Source organism: Anolis sagrei, chromosome 8 (genome assembly GCF_037176765.1).
Source record: "Anolis sagrei isolate rAnoSag1 chromosome 8, rAnoSag1.mat, whole genome shotgun sequence".
Classification (NCBI taxonomy): domain Eukaryota; kingdom Metazoa; phylum Chordata; class Lepidosauria; order Squamata; family Dactyloidae; genus Anolis; species Anolis sagrei.
The window spans coordinates 10,515,153-10,530,582 of NC_090028.1; the positions used below are offsets into that span (position 1 = coordinate 10,515,153).

The 15,430-nt window shown below is 41.7% G+C and overlaps 2 protein-coding genes across 2 annotated transcripts in view; one reads left to right on the top strand and one right to left on the bottom strand.

The window, feature by feature from the left end:
* Positions 1-15,430, bottom strand: part of BCO1 (beta-carotene oxygenase 1) — a 77,144-nt gene that overhangs the window by 58,810 nt on the left and 2,904 nt on the right. The gene's annotated exons all lie outside the window — the stretch shown is intronic.
* The window catches only part of LOC132783237 (polycystin-1-like protein 2), a 90,693-nt gene continuing 82,793 nt past the window's right edge, over positions 7,531-15,430 (top strand). Inside the window, exons 1-4 of the mRNA XM_060788337.2 lie at positions 7,531-7,942; positions 8,640-8,804; positions 10,250-10,435; positions 12,707-12,817. Of these exons, the coding sequence (XP_060644320.2) occupies positions 7,642-7,942; positions 8,640-8,804; positions 10,250-10,435; positions 12,707-12,817 (763 nt within the window). The 5' untranslated portion in view covers positions 7,531-7,641. The remainder of the gene's footprint in view (positions 7,943-8,639; positions 8,805-10,249; positions 10,436-12,706; positions 12,818-15,430) is intronic.

Consider the following 15,430-nt stretch of genomic DNA (forward strand, 5'->3'; position numbering starts at 1 on the left):
TCTCTGCTAAATCAGGACACTTGGAAGGTACACAATTCCAAATCTGCCCCTATACAATGTTTTGAGTCCATTTTCTGGGGAAACCATGTGAACTGATGCTTTCTCTGTATCTTAATCCCATGAATCCTTGCTCGTTCCGAGTATGAAATCTTGACGCCTGGGTTGCTTTTTGTACCCAATGTAGATAGCTTATCAGTGCAGGAATTACTATCACTCATTGCCAATTAAGATAAATTTGTAGCACAAGACCTCTATCGCCTTGTGACAGGACTAACATGAGCAGCTGACTAAGCTTATACAATGTGGAGGAATGTATATTGTGAAAGAGGCTCAAAGGAATCAAGCAAATCTCTATGCTGGGAAAGGATGCATTTCTGCACCAAGGTAGAGAGAGCATGAGGAATATTTGGGTGGGCATGATGCTGTGAGGATAGTCATTGACTCATCTTTATCTGGCTGGATCCTGGTTCTTTCTACTTGAGTCTTCAGTAGGGACGGTCCTATTCTATGCCCACTTAAAATCTTAACATACTTTACAATGTGGCACTTAAGGCCTTGGCAAGGGAAAAGGCATGCTCATAAACAAAATGTTGTTAGCCTTTCGCTATACCAACTCTTTTCTGTGTCACTGCACAGCTTTGGGACAAAAAAAGATTAGTAAGTCAAAAGGAGAGAGAAGAAAAGCAGCAACCTCTGCCTTAAAATATAAAGTTTATGCAGTTTGGTCATTTGACATCTAGGGAGAGTTCAGACTTGCAGCCTCCTCACATGGGGCAATTGAAGCGTCCGAGGATGCTTTTGCTCAGGTTCACCAATGGATCCCCACACTAATGGATCCCCACATCACCAATGGATCCCCACATCAAATGGCGTACAGCAACTTCTGGTGGGGCTCAATGGGGGAACTGGTGTGGCAGCGCGGTGGGATGTTGCCACCTCCAACATGGAGGCTACCTCATGTTCCATAAGGAGCAATGGGGTTGGCGCAGTGGCAATGCTTCCTCAGGTGGGATGGGGAAATGTCAGCTGGCAACCGGGGTGCCGGGATTGTCCTGCTTCCACTCCATTGCTGCCGTGATCCACTGCGAAAACAGGTGAATCACGGCACTGGACCTCATCCTTGGTTTGCTCTCATTTATTTGGCTTTTATTATTTATTTATTTATTTGTTTGTTTAAAACTTTTATATTCTCTAACCTCCGCAGAGGGACTCAGACCGGTTCACAACAGAATTCAATAATAACAATACAATATCAAACATCATACAATAACAACAAGTTAAAAATGCATACAGATTAGATTTACCAATAAGCCAAATCGCCAAAATAAAATCATGATAAATTCAGTCCATGTGTGTGAACGATAGCTTTGCTCTGAAGCCGGTCTCAACCATTACTCTGGGAGTGCTTCCTTCCATAGCCAGGATTTCACCAGCCTCCTTAAGGACAGGAGGGAGGAGGCCGATCTGATCTCAATTGGGAGAGAGTTCCATAGCCGAGGGGCCACTGCAGAAAAGGCCCTGTCTCTCGTTCCCATCAGACGCGATTGCGAAAGTGGCGGGACCGAGAGCAGGGCCCCACCTGAAGATCTTAATTGTCTTGATGGTTCATAGGGAAGAATACATTTGGACAGGTAAACCGGGCCGGAACCGTATAGGGTTTTGTAGGTTAAGACCAGCACTTTGAATTATGCTCGGAAGCTAATTGGCAGCCAGTGGAGCTGGCGCAACATGGGAGTTGTGTGCTCCCTGTACTCCATTCCTGTTAGTAATCTGGCTGCCGGACGTTGGACTAATTGCAGCTTCTGGGCAGTCTCCAGAGGCAACCCCATGTACAGAGCGTTGCAGTAGTCGATGAGGGATGTAACCAGAGCGTGGACCACCGTGGCCAAGTTTTTTGCAGATCCTGATACAATAACACTCCCTTATGCACATGGAATATGTCCCAGTGCTTCCACATGGATACCAGAAACTGTGGTACATGTTCCCTATATATTCAGATCATAGTTTACTGCTTAAACCTAGCCCAAAAAGAAGGGAACTCTTTCAATAGCTTAAATGTGAATCTTAAAAAGTCAGCCAGTCCCCATGAGGTTTGAAGCAAAAATCTCTTTATTTCAAGTGTGGCCACACTGAGACAGAAAAAGCAAGACAATCAGATGTCTATCAAAAGGCTGCCATCATGTTGTCTGTCGGAATTGCCATAGATCGTGCTGAATCTGGTGATGCCTGTCATGGGACAGGGGAACCTGTCATCCCATGTCCCACAATGCCTGACTTATCATAAAACCTATCCCACAGGGGAAGTGTCCACCACCCAGCTTCCCCCACCCTTGTTGCTGGTGCAACATGGGTGTTGCTGTGTTGCTGCAGTGGCAGCGCATGCTAGTTCTGCTGTAGTTTAGCCCCGCTGGAACTAGCTGTATGTTGTGGGATGGAAGCCCGGGAGCTCTGTGGCTTTTTTTCTTCGTGTCAAGAGTGACTTGAGAAACTGAAAATCGCTTCTGGTGTGAGAGAACTGGCCATCTGAAAGGATGTTGCCTAGGAGACACCCAGATGTTTGACATTTTACAATCCTTGTGGGAGGCTTTTCTCATGTCTTCGGATGGGGAGCTGGAGATGACAGAGGGGGCTCATCTGCACTCTCCCCGGATTCGAACCTCCAACCTGTCGGTCTTCAGTCCTGCCGGCACAAGGGTTTAACCCATTGTGCCACTGAGGGCCCAACAGCAGAACCAGCTTATGCCACCAAAAACAGCTGCGTCTGATGAGGTCCTAGATTTATATTGTCAACCACTGTCCAAGGATATAGGGTTCATTCATTCATTCATTCATTCATTTCATTAGGCCATCCCTCATAGTCTGAGGATGATGGTCCTCCAAGGTTCTGTCGGTGGGTCCATAGGTGACTGTGGAGTCCTATACTCCAATGCCCTCACTTCTCCCACAGTGAGGGCATTGGTTTCCAGGTGGAAGGTGGTCCTGGTTGGGGTTGGCTTGATGTGCCTTCCTCTTGGCACATTTCTCTCTTTCACTCTCCATTCATGCCTCTTCAAATTCTACAGCACTGCTGGTCACAGCTGACCTCCAGCTGGAGCGCTCAAGGGCCAGGGCTTCCCAGTTCTCAGTGTCTATGCCACAGTTTTTAAGGTTGGCTTTGAGCCTATCTTTAAATCTCTTTTCCTGTCCACCAACATACTGTTTTCTGTTCTTGAGTTCGGAATAGAGCAACTGCTTTGGGAGATGGTGGTCAGGCATCTGGACAACATGGCCGGTCCAGCAGAGTTGATGGCGGAGGGCCATTGCTTCAATGCTGGTGGTCTTTGCTCCTTCCAGCACGCTGACATTTGTCCGCTTGTCTTCCCAAGAGATTTGCAGGATTTTCCGGAGGCAGCACTGATGGATATAGGGTTCAGTGCAGAGATAAAGAGGGCTTGGAAACAACGCTTCCTGTGACTGGGAGGAGTCCCTTCCCTTCTCTCCTGCCAATCTTATCCCAACTTTCCTCTCATCACTTCCTCAGATGTTTATACAGATGCTTGAAGACTGCCAAAGCATATCATAGAGTCACACTGAAGGACCAAAAAGTGCCCACAAATACTTTTGGAAGTGGCAGCCACAGATAATGAAGCCACAGAAAGTGATCCTGTGGATAAGGGGGTCTCACTGTATCTGCAGAACTCTCCTTCAGCACCATATGCTATGTAGAGGGTGGATTAGTCTCAAAGGTGAGGTTTTCATCACATCCTCCTCTGTCAGAATCAATACTTGTTTGTTCTGTAAAATCAACAATGTCCTAGAAAATGCCATTTGGGTGCCATTGTCTTTTTCTCTGTGATATTTTACTGGCGTCAAAGGACCTAGACCTAGGCCATGGCTACAGACTATGCTGACAGAATTCAACAACATGACTCAGAAACAACAACACTCTTGGTTTCAAGCTGGAAAAAACAAAAAGAGACTGTTTCAAACAGTCAAAGCAATGATACAGGTTCAGGCCACGCTGCATTATGACCTTGTCTTGCAAACGAAGGCATCCAATATTATAATCTCATTTTCTTTTAGCTGGTTGTGTTTTTCCCCACTGTGTCCAAGAAAGCCCGCAGTAACGTTGAATTAAATATCAAATCACAACATCATATTTGGTAGTTCATTTTCTTTATCCATTACAAATTTGAAGTTGACACATTTTTACCCTATTTAGATTGTTGGTTGTAAACTGCATTTGGAATTTGGTTTATTTTAGAGGTCGCCGATAGATGCATGGCTTTTAACTGGGCACATGTCAGAGTATATGTCAAGTGTGACATGGTGATGTATGTTTGTGTGTGTTTACAACTTTTTTAAACCTTGGACCTCATCAGATAAGCAGTGGGAAGCAGGGGAAATTGTTTTATCACAGCATCTCATAGTGTTCCATTCCAAAGCAGGTCATTTTCGTTGGAAATAGCAACCTTCGCAAGCCTCCACTAGTTATTTGTTATGTATATAATTGCTTACTGTATTGTATATGTGGATATTGGTTTGCAATTTTACTTTAACTCTTTGTTGTGGGGGGGGGGGGGGGGGGCTGCAGACCAAGTGATCAAATCTGGACTTGTTCAGGACTCAGATTCCATTTTAGAAACAGTTTGCTTTCAGATGCCAGTAGAACAATATGTTTAGAGACTTTAGTAGAAACAGATGTATGCTTTTAGAAGTTAATAGAAACAGAATGCTGTACAGAAGCCATTAAACTTTCTAAGAAAAATGCCATGTGTTACCTACACAGAGAAACTACTTCAAATCCTATCTGTAACTGGATTGATATGCAAAGTACCTGTATGCTGAATACATGAGGTTTGTGAGTAAACCAACTATGTTACTTTTAAAGAAATCTGCTTATTTTTTCTCTTGAGAGCATGATTTAAAGGCAAAAATATTTTAAGGGAGAGTAGATGTTTTTTGGGCAACGAAAAAAACACTTCTGAAACTCTGCTATACGATATGTGTGCTTTTTGTGCATTGGCATATCTTTGTCCCTGACAGTTCAAAGACATACCGTACATCTGTTTAACATCTGAGAAACCTAATTGCCTTGCATGAATGCCATTTTCCCAAAAGGTTATGGCATTATTATCAAAAAGGTTATGACTTCTCACAAGGTCATGTCTTTCCAAAGATGATAAAATCTCCAAAAGGTTATGGAGATTTCCATTTTCCAAACATTTCGGTTTTGAATTTCTATCAAATGCAAAAGTGTGGTGTTTCATTTCTACTTCTAAATACAGTTGGCCTCACAACAACAGCAACATTTAAAAGTGGAAAAAATGAAGAACTTTCCTATTCAAGTGAGGACGCCATTATAACAGTAATATCTAATGATAATGTTTTCCAATACAAGGAATGCACACATTAGATTTCAAATACATGAAAAAGACATAAGTATGTATTTTAGAATAATACTTTTAAGCAGCTAGGCAAAAAGAGCCCTCCTAATTTTCATGATTAAATGTGAGGAAGGAATATAAAATTGTAAGTAATGATTGCTGAACTTTGAAGTGACAGCAGTGGCTATTTTTTTTATTAAAAAGTTTTAAATACTGCAATTGTGAAAGCACAGTATACTAATGAAGGAGAAAATACAGCTATATCACAGTGGTCATATCTTTCAAATATGCAATTTCTTCTAGTGATATTTAATAATAATAATAATAATAATAATAATAATAATAATAAGGATCCACGCTCAAACTGAAGGATTTAGGGCAAGAACTGAAGCACCCATGCTCTCCAGAAGACCTCCCATAGGAAAACCCATTGCTCCACCTCATTGACATGAAATGATACTTGTGAATCTGACATATCTCATCTTGCATATATAAGCACTTTCTTCCATTTTCTGTTTTATTTTTTTACTAGGAAAGTGATGTTGCAGATTAGCCCTCAAGTCTGGGAAATTCAGTCTGGGAAATGATGTTTCTGTCTGATAAAACTGGCTCAGAAATTACAAGGACTCAAGGCCAGTCAGAGAAGCCAGAAGTAGCAAGAGCAGATACGGAATTGAGTGAAGAGCTGAATGATAAGGAGGGTTTCCAGGAAAAACCACCTGTAGTCTTTGTTTACAAATCAGAGATGAAAATAGATTGCATTGGTCAGAAAGATTATGTAGTAAAGTTGTGGAGAAAATTCATGGGAGACATAATGCTTTCATGGAGACATAATGCTTTAAGGTAAACAAGTTGTTTACCTTAAAGGCAACACTGCATTAGAGTGAGAATCTAAGCCTGAGTTCTCTTGTTCCTGGTTCAAGTCAAGCTTTGCCTAACCATATCCATGAGTTTTTGTGTGCTTTTTATTTTTTAAAAATATGGCAAACTAAAACAGAAAAAGCATGAAATAAACCAAGGATCAGAAAAAATCAGAAATCAAGATATGCTGCAATGGATAGGTCTGCCAATTCCTAAAAGAATTAACCAGCTGAACAATATAGTACTGTATCATACAGTGCAGTATCACTTATCCTGACTGGCAGCAGCTTTTCAGAGTCTCAGGTAGGGATATTTTTTCTGCTTTGGCGACGTGTGATGCTGGGAGCTGTACCAGCAATGTCTATGCACACAAAGTGTGCATTCTACCACACTTTGGCACCTCTGGGACAAAGGAATATAATGAAAGAAAGAGAGGGGAAAAGCCTATACCCAAACTAAACAAAGCCGGCCTGTGTACTGAGATGTGACTTACACTATAATGCTTTACCTTAAAGTGCCTCCGTCCTCTCATGCCCTCTTGAGCTGGCCTGCTAGAAACAGAAGACGTGAGACAGTCCTTCCACATTGGTCTGCATATCCCAAGCCAAGAGACTACATAGATTGTTGTGAAGGATTTGAGCTTGGTCTGAATGACCTTTCAGGGCTATTCATTGCTAGAGGAATCACTTTCCTATCACACTATCCAAGTACTGATCAGATCCAAACCTGCTTGGATTCTGAAATCAGATGAGACCGAGTCTATGGCAGGCTGGTAGGCTGTTAGGAATTGTGGGAGTTGGAGTCCAAAACACCTGGAGGGCCAAAGTTTGCCCATGCCTGGTGTATGGTGGTGGCATGAAGTCATGCACTCACATCTTGGTTCATTTTTTACAATATACATCTGAAAATATACCATCCTGTTGCCTCACTGTGATTGCAGAAGTTCTGGGTAATTGTTATGGTGATCCACCATTCTGAGTTTCCAAATTTTTATTTTGCAGTTGAATGCCCAGCCACAAAATGAACAATGGCTTCTTTTACAGGGTCTTTTATCTCTGGCTGCCACATGGCCAATGACTGCAGATATCAAACTAAGCACATTAAAAGGTATAAATTACAGCCCACTGTGTATACCGTCTTGATGTGGAGCTGGGCAGGTGCACAATGGGTTTTTCATATCTACTGGTACATCTTAGCCTCGTGACCTTTCACTGGCCATTCACAGATGCAATATTTTTTGTTTATTGAGCCCAGGCTATTGCTGACATCATCCGGGAAATGTAAAAGGGATGGAAATAGGTGGTAGAGTAGCACAACAGCTCTCAGATCCCTCCAGAACAGGTCAACAAAAGTCCTGTCTTGGTGGTGAGCTTCTCCAGTATATTGCGAGACTCAGTGAAGCATTGGAGTGAGCATGCAGCATCTCATCATCATTCTTGCATTTCTTGTCCCTTGTCTGATTACGGAGGATGTATCCTTTGCAGAGGGGATACCCTGTTCCAAGTATCAAGTCGCTTTCAATCGGTCATGTTATGAGTTCGTGAAACTCCAGCGCACATTCACAAGTGCTCAGAGCTGGTGTGAGAGAGGAGGGGGCCACCTGGTCTTTATTGAGGATGAAGAGACCCAGATGTTCTTAGAGGAGCACATTTCTGAGGACAAAGAATGGTGGATTGGAATAACCTATAGCTCTTCTCCAAATGAAACATCTGAAGGTAGGAAGAAATAATTCCTTGTTCTGTGTAAGCATGGCTACGGTGAAGAGCACAGCAAAAATTAAGATAGACCATGGGTAGGGTCTTCTGAATGTTTTGGACTTTAGCTTCCCAAAGCCGTATGAAATTGGCAGCGAGTACATAATTGTGAATCTTGTAATCCAAAACATCTAGAAAGTTAAAGGTTCCTTGTGTTTGACAGGAAGGACTTTCCATATTAGTATAATCCCTAACAACACAAGGTTCTTGATGGGCAAGAGCTATGTATATATGGAGCCCTGGGTTGCAAAAGGTCCTCTTTGAAAAGTTTCAGGCAAATATAGCTGTTGGCAGAATGAGGTGCACAGACATCAGGTTTAAATGCCCGAGAAAGTTTTGATATTCATTGGTCAGTACGGTTTCCATTGATGGCCTTAGCTTGGGGCATTCCCATAAGAGAAGTGAAAATGTTGTTCAATGCTGAGTGATGGGGTGGCATGTCCCATCACATTTGGAAAAAGCAAGCTAGCTGGAAGTACAGGGCTGGCTGTTTTGCATTCAGTTCTCTTCTCTAACATCTAGTTGTCATTTCCTAGAACTCACTCACTAAAGTTGTGTCTTCAGTCTTCCCAATGATGGGCCTGGCATCAGTAAGAAGATCTTAGTGGAATCCTAGAATTTGCTGGTGTGTATTGCCCTTCATGCAAATTTCTTTCAGGGTCCCTGATTTGGTTGGATACCTCAAATATCACCTATAGCAAATGGCACCAAGATGCACCATCAGTCCTCTCATCTTCATGTGGCTATATCCTGAAAAACTCTGGCTATGAATGGGGTGTAACAGAGAACTGCAGCCAGGAGTTTGAATTCATTTGTGAGTTTGGTAAGAGATCCTAAGCTCATTTCATTCTATGTGTATTTATATATCTTATTTGTTTCATTAGATAGAATAAAAACGACTCCTAAGAGTTGTGATACAGTGATACAAGATATCAGAGGTCACTACAACTACAAGACTTGCAGTTTCTCAAGTCTCTCCTGACATGAAAAAAAAAGGAAAATGGAAATCTCCATAAACTTTTGGAGAGTTTATGATCTTTGGAAAGGGACAACCATGTTAGAAGTCATAACCTTTTAGAAAATTATGCCATAACTTCTTAGTAAAAAGCATGATCTGTTAGAGTCATAACCATTGGGGAAAATGGCATTCACCAGCATTCATGCAAAACAACTAAGTTTCTCAGCTGTTAAACTAATATGTCTTTGAACAGTTAGAGACAAAGATATTCCAATGCACAAAACACACACACACACACAGTGTTCCCTCGCTACTTCACAATTCACTTTTAGCAGACTCGCCGTTTCGTGGTTTTCAAAAAATATTAATTTAAAATATATATCGCGGTATTTTCGCTGTTTCGTGGGTTTTTGCTGCCGCCGCTTTCTAACACACTTTTCCTCCTCAGTCCTCCCTCCCTCCAGCTTTGAAGGGCCTTTCCTTCCTTTCCTTCACTTTAAGTTTATAAAGACTTAAAATAGTGTATAACTACTAAATAATATATAAATATTAAAATAATATAGCGTCCCTACATTGCGGTTCTTCACTTATTGTAGGAGGTCCTGGAAAGTAACCCCTGCAATAAGTGAGGGAACATTCTGTGTGTGTGTGTGTCAGAAGTGTTCTTTTTAGTTGCCCAAAAACATCTACTCTCCCTTAAAGTATATTTACCTTTAAATCATGCTTTAAGAAACAAAAATAATCAAACTTCTTTAAAAGTAACATAGTCAGTTTACTTACAAACGTCATGTATTCAGCATACAGGTACTTTGCATATCAAATAGATTTGAAGTACTTTCTCTGTGTAGGTATCTTTCTTATAATCAACAGTCCATAATCTAAAGCATCTCTCTGTTCTGAGAGTCTAATAGAGTCTCTGTTTGGTCCAATGGAGTCTGTAAGCCTAAAGTTCCTACTGAAATCTCTAAACATATAGTTCCTACTGTCTTCTTAAAAGCACTCTGTCTCTACATTGAAAGTCTAATGGCTTCTGCCTTTCTAAAATGGAGTCAGAGCCCTGAACAATCCCAGTTCTAATCACATGGTCTGCAGTCCCTCCCACAACAAAGAGTTAAGCTAAAATTGCAAACCACTATACACATATACAATACAGTAAGCAATTATATACATAACAATTAAATAGTGGAGGCGTGAGAGGGTTGCTATTTCCAACAATATATGACACACACACATGCACACATGGGATAACACCCCAAGAGACATTTGAGTAATCCACCCTATTATAAGAAACATTATTCTTTATCGTTTAGAATCTGGCCACAGCATTGCCTGTGACAACTTCAATGCCACAGTGCAGTGTGGATCTGGAGAAGTGATTCAAATTGGAGACAGCTTCTATGGACGGAAAACACCTCACTATTGTGTAATCGAGACTCGCCTGGAGTTTGATGTTGAAGAAGAATGTAGCTGGGTCAGCGTGAAGGATGAGGTGGCAGGTGAGAATTGTACAAGGGCAAAGCAGCCATGTTCACCTGTGGAGCAAAGGCAACAAAGAATCTTGTGGCACCCTCAAGTCTTACAAATTTCGATCTGGGATAAATTCAATAGATTCTAAAACATTTCATTGTTGCAAGTAAAGCACAGGTGTTTCAAGGTTTGTGAAACACATCAGAAGGAAGTAACTTTGGTTATCATTTGGTGAATAATGGGGAAAATAATCAACATGAATTACAACTGTAAAATATTTAATACGTGTTCTTGGAAGAAACTGGTTATCTGGATCAGTCACAGTCTAGCCATGGAACTGAAACAGCCTTGGTCTCCTTAGTAGATGCTCTACATAAGGAACTGGACAGGGGAGGTGTGTCCCTGTTGGTTCTCTTGGACCTCTCAGCAGCTTTCGATACTGTAGACCACGGTATCCTTCTGGAACAACTCATGGGAATGGGACTTGGAGATACTGTGTTGCAGTGGCTCCCATCCTTCCTAGAGGACCGTTCCCAGAAGGTGTTTTTGGGGGGGGGGACACCTGCTTGACCCCACAGCCATTGTCTTGTGGGGTCTTGCAGGGTTAACTACTGTCCCCCATGTTGTTTAACATCTACATGAAGCTGTAGGGGGAGATCACCTGGGGTTTTGGAGCTCGATGCCACCTGTACGCAGATGACATCCAACTCTGTCACTCCTTTCCATCTTCTGCTAAGGAGGCTGTCCAGGTCCTGAACCGTTGCTTGGCAGCTGTGATGGTCTGGATGAGGGCAAACAAATTGAAATTGAATCGAGACAAGACAGAGACATTTCTGGTCAACAGGACATAGGGTTACAGCTTGTGTTGGACAGGGTTACACTTCCCCTGAAGATGCAGATTCGCAGCTTGGGAGTTCTCCTGGACTAATTGCCGAGCCTGGAACCTGAGGTCTCGGTAGTGGCCAGGGGAGCTTTTGCACAATTAAAACTTGTGCACCAGCTGCACCCATACCTTGAGAAGCCAGACTTGACCATGGTGGTCCATGCTCTCGTTACATCTCAAACAGACTACTGCAATGCGCTGTACATGGGTTTGTCTTTGAAGACTGTTCGGAAGCTGCAAGTAGTCCAACAGGTGGCAGCCAGGTTCCCCACTGGAGCAGCGTACAGGGAGCATACAACCCCCCCTACTGCGTCAGTTCCACTGGCTGCCAATCCGCTTCCAAGCACAATTCAAAGTGCTGTCTTTAGCCTATAAAGCCCTAAACAATTCCAGTCCAGGTTACCTGTCCGAACGTATCTTCCTTTATGAATCAGTTTGAGCGCTAAGATCAGCCGGAGAGATCCTGCTCTCAGTTCCGTTGCCTTCACTGGTGCAATTTGTGGGGATGAGAGACAGGGCCTTCTTGGTGGTGGCCCCTTGGCTGTGGAAATCCGTCCCCAGCAAAATTAGATCAGCCCCCTCCCTCCTGATCTTCAGGGAAAAAAACCCTTAAAACTTGGTTGTGCACGCAGGCATTTGGCAAGTGATAATATTGCAGTATAATACCTATCATGATATAGCCATAAATGAAACAGTGAAATGACTTTTTCACTTAAAACCTGGCTATGCAAGCAGGCGTTCGATGAATGATAGTATTAATGAAGCAGTTAAATGATAACCATGAGGCTGGTGCAATGTCTAATATGTTTATGTTCATGTTATGATGTGCCTTTGTATTTTAATGGTTTTCACTCATATTTATATGTTATTGATTTAGTAATGTATTATGTGTTGCTTTTATATGTATGTTCGGCATTGAATCTTTGCCGATTTATCATTTTATACACTCCTCTGAGTCCCCCCGGGGGTGAGTAGTATAGAAATGCAATAAAGAAATAAAGAAATAAGTATATTTACATTATCACACTCAGTTTAGACTTCTCTCTAACCTTAAAAAGAGTTTCTAAATATGAACACAGGTGTGGATAAACACGCAGAAGAAGGTTAGTCTTGCTTTCCTTTGTAGCAATGTCCACCCTTCGATCACAAAGGTTCCCAATTGACAGTTACAACTGACAATTCCCTGTTCCCAAGCTTACAATTTAATTAAGACACCATATATAAGGTATGGTAGAACAGGATTTAAGTTCAGCAGGTCCTTGTTGCTTGCCTTCCTCCTTTCAAAGCAATTATACCCTTGACACTTTGATGGTGGCACAAAATTCAGCTTTAAATGTCAAGATGTTTAGGGTTCTTACCATTTGCCACTGTCATCATTCAGGTACCAAATGAGATAGGTTCATATCTATCCTTGCAGGGCAGTGCCACGGGCTCCAAGCTTGCCAGGTAGCCGCTGATGGGACTTTCTTTGGAGACCCCTGTTCATCTTTGGGAAGTTATCTGTCTATTCAGTACCATTGCATGGAAGGTAAGCTGCATAATTTTTCACCCACAGGACAAAAAAAGCCACGGATTGAGAGGAATTTTTCAAGGAATAATAATAATAATAATAATAATAATAATAATAATAATCCACCTTACTTGGATCTGCACGCAGCATTCGAAAATATATCACACAGTCCTAGACGCTTGGGAAGTGTTCGACTTGTGATTTTGTGATACAAAATCCAGCATATAGATCTCGTTTGCTGTGACATTGTGTGCTTTTGTGTTCAATAATAATAATAATAATTTATTTATACCCCGCCACCATCTCCCCCAATGGGGACTCGGGCCGGCTTACATGAGGCCAAGCCCAAACCGCAAATTACAATAAAATAAAACCAAAAACACAAACGACAACACAATGAAATACATAAAACATAGTAGTCTGTTGCCATACATTCCTAAGCATGCGGCTCCTAGGCACTTGAAAACATGGAACAAAACAGCAGGAACTCTCAGGCAAAGACTTAGACATGGCAACAATTTGATACATGAAACACAGAGAACTTGAAAATGAAACCAATATGAATTAAAGGTGCTGACTTGACTGAGACAACAGTCTTCCATGAATCATTATACATTCTTTCCAAAGGATGTATAATTCTTTGTTCTTTCTCACTTTCCCACTAGACAACGGTTGGTTATCTTTCTTTTGTTGCAGACGAGCAGAACGCCTGAGATTCTGAAAGTTCTGCCACTGTTTTCTGTCCAAGATTTCACTATCATCTCATTTTGCACCTGGCAAAGCAATCTCATCATCATTTTCAGGCTGCTGCTCTGAGAAAAGCGGTGAAAGGTCTTTCCCAGGAATGTGAACTTGCTCGGGCCTCTCTTCTGAACTTAACTCCAGCTCAGGCTAACCCGCATCCTCAAGCCCATCATCAGGAACATCATTCCCTTTCCCATTATGCACATCAACGTGAACATCATTCCCAACATGAACATCATCATGAGCATCAGACACAATCACAGTCTGAATAGGCAGACATACAACACTTTTCTCCCTCTCTCTCAGCTTGCCCATATAACACAAGGCACAGACATATCATGGAAGAAAAGAAAAGGGAAGAAAAAGAAAGGACACAGAAAGTCTTTTTTTTTTAAAAGAAATTGTTTCATTAAAGTAAAAGCTTGGTCAGCAAAAGGAAATGGAAGAACTTTTCCTAACCAGCGTATGTTGGCTCCTCCCACAATTTCCCCTCTCACAAATTGGGGAAACATCTCATTCTAAACCTGAGAGCAATGAATGGCATCACATTACAGAACTGGCTATTTTTCCCATCTATATCCGGATCATTACCAACACTCAGCTTCCCAACCAGCTCCTGAAACATGAAAATAAAGCTGTTTCCAACACTTTAGACATGTAAAGAATGCTCTACCGTACACTTGAACCCTACCTAATGTGATGAACACAGTAGGTTATCACTTTTTAAGTGGAGGACTCAGTGGAATTTAGTAAGTGTGATGAATTTAGTCAGAAAATGATGTTTTAACATTGAACAAGTGTGATTGCTGTCATTACTAGCTAAACCACATTGCCAGTTCTTTTACTGACCTCTGGTTATCCCCACATGGTCAGCAAAAAAGACTTTGTTTTCTTTAGTTCATGAACCAAAGTTTAGCTCATGTACCAAATGTGATATATGACTCATCTGTTCTAGCTTCCCCCTAACAAAACAAAAATTGCTTAACTAGGCCACTTTGCTCTGGATGTGAATCACCTCCTTGTTTGTTCCTGAAACATATTTAAATGCACAGTCTTTATAAAGTCTGATCACTAAGGTTAGTAATTCAAAGCTGTTCCGCATCCTGAAGTTTTCTGTTGCCCAAAATGAACCGACCAAAGTGGAGAATTTGGGCTCTTTGTTTTGTGCCTGGGCAGGGCCTCAAACTGGAGACTTGAAAATAGACCCTGAGAGCTGCAACCCTAATGATCACATGCATCTAGTGATAACTGGCATGTCCAATGTTAGTGGGATTTTGAATCAACCCTGGGATTTAGTCCAAGCTTTAAAGCAATGGTTCTCAACCAGTGGTCCATGGACCACCAGCAGTCCATAAGAATGAAAATATAGTCTGTGGCCTCACCATTACTACACTGTTGCTTCGAAACCACACAGCAACAAGAACTACTGGTTTTGCAAAACCCTCTTAAAGTGCCAAGGCAACTGGGATGTCAGGAGGGGAGAGGCTGACTACCGACAAAAGATTACTACTACCACATCAGCTCTAAATTATTAAATATGGTTTTCTGTGGATGAACAGATGGCAACTACTGAATAGCATATGTTCTGTATCAGAACTAGAGTTGATGTGGTCTATCCAGTGCAATTTTCTGAATCAGCACCCCAAATAACCAAACCAAATCTAAAGTTGACCAAAAACTTTTGGTACCTTTTGGTACTAATGTTGGAGAGTGGTCCCTCGTCAAAGTGATCCCTGGTCAAAAAAAGGTTGGGAACCACTGCTTTAATTGAATGTATCCAAGGTACAGAACCTATTTTGAGAGTAATGCTAATATTCAGACTAAAACAGTTTCACCTCCCCATTGATGTTCGAGCCGTGATAACACCTATTTAATTCTTAATATGAA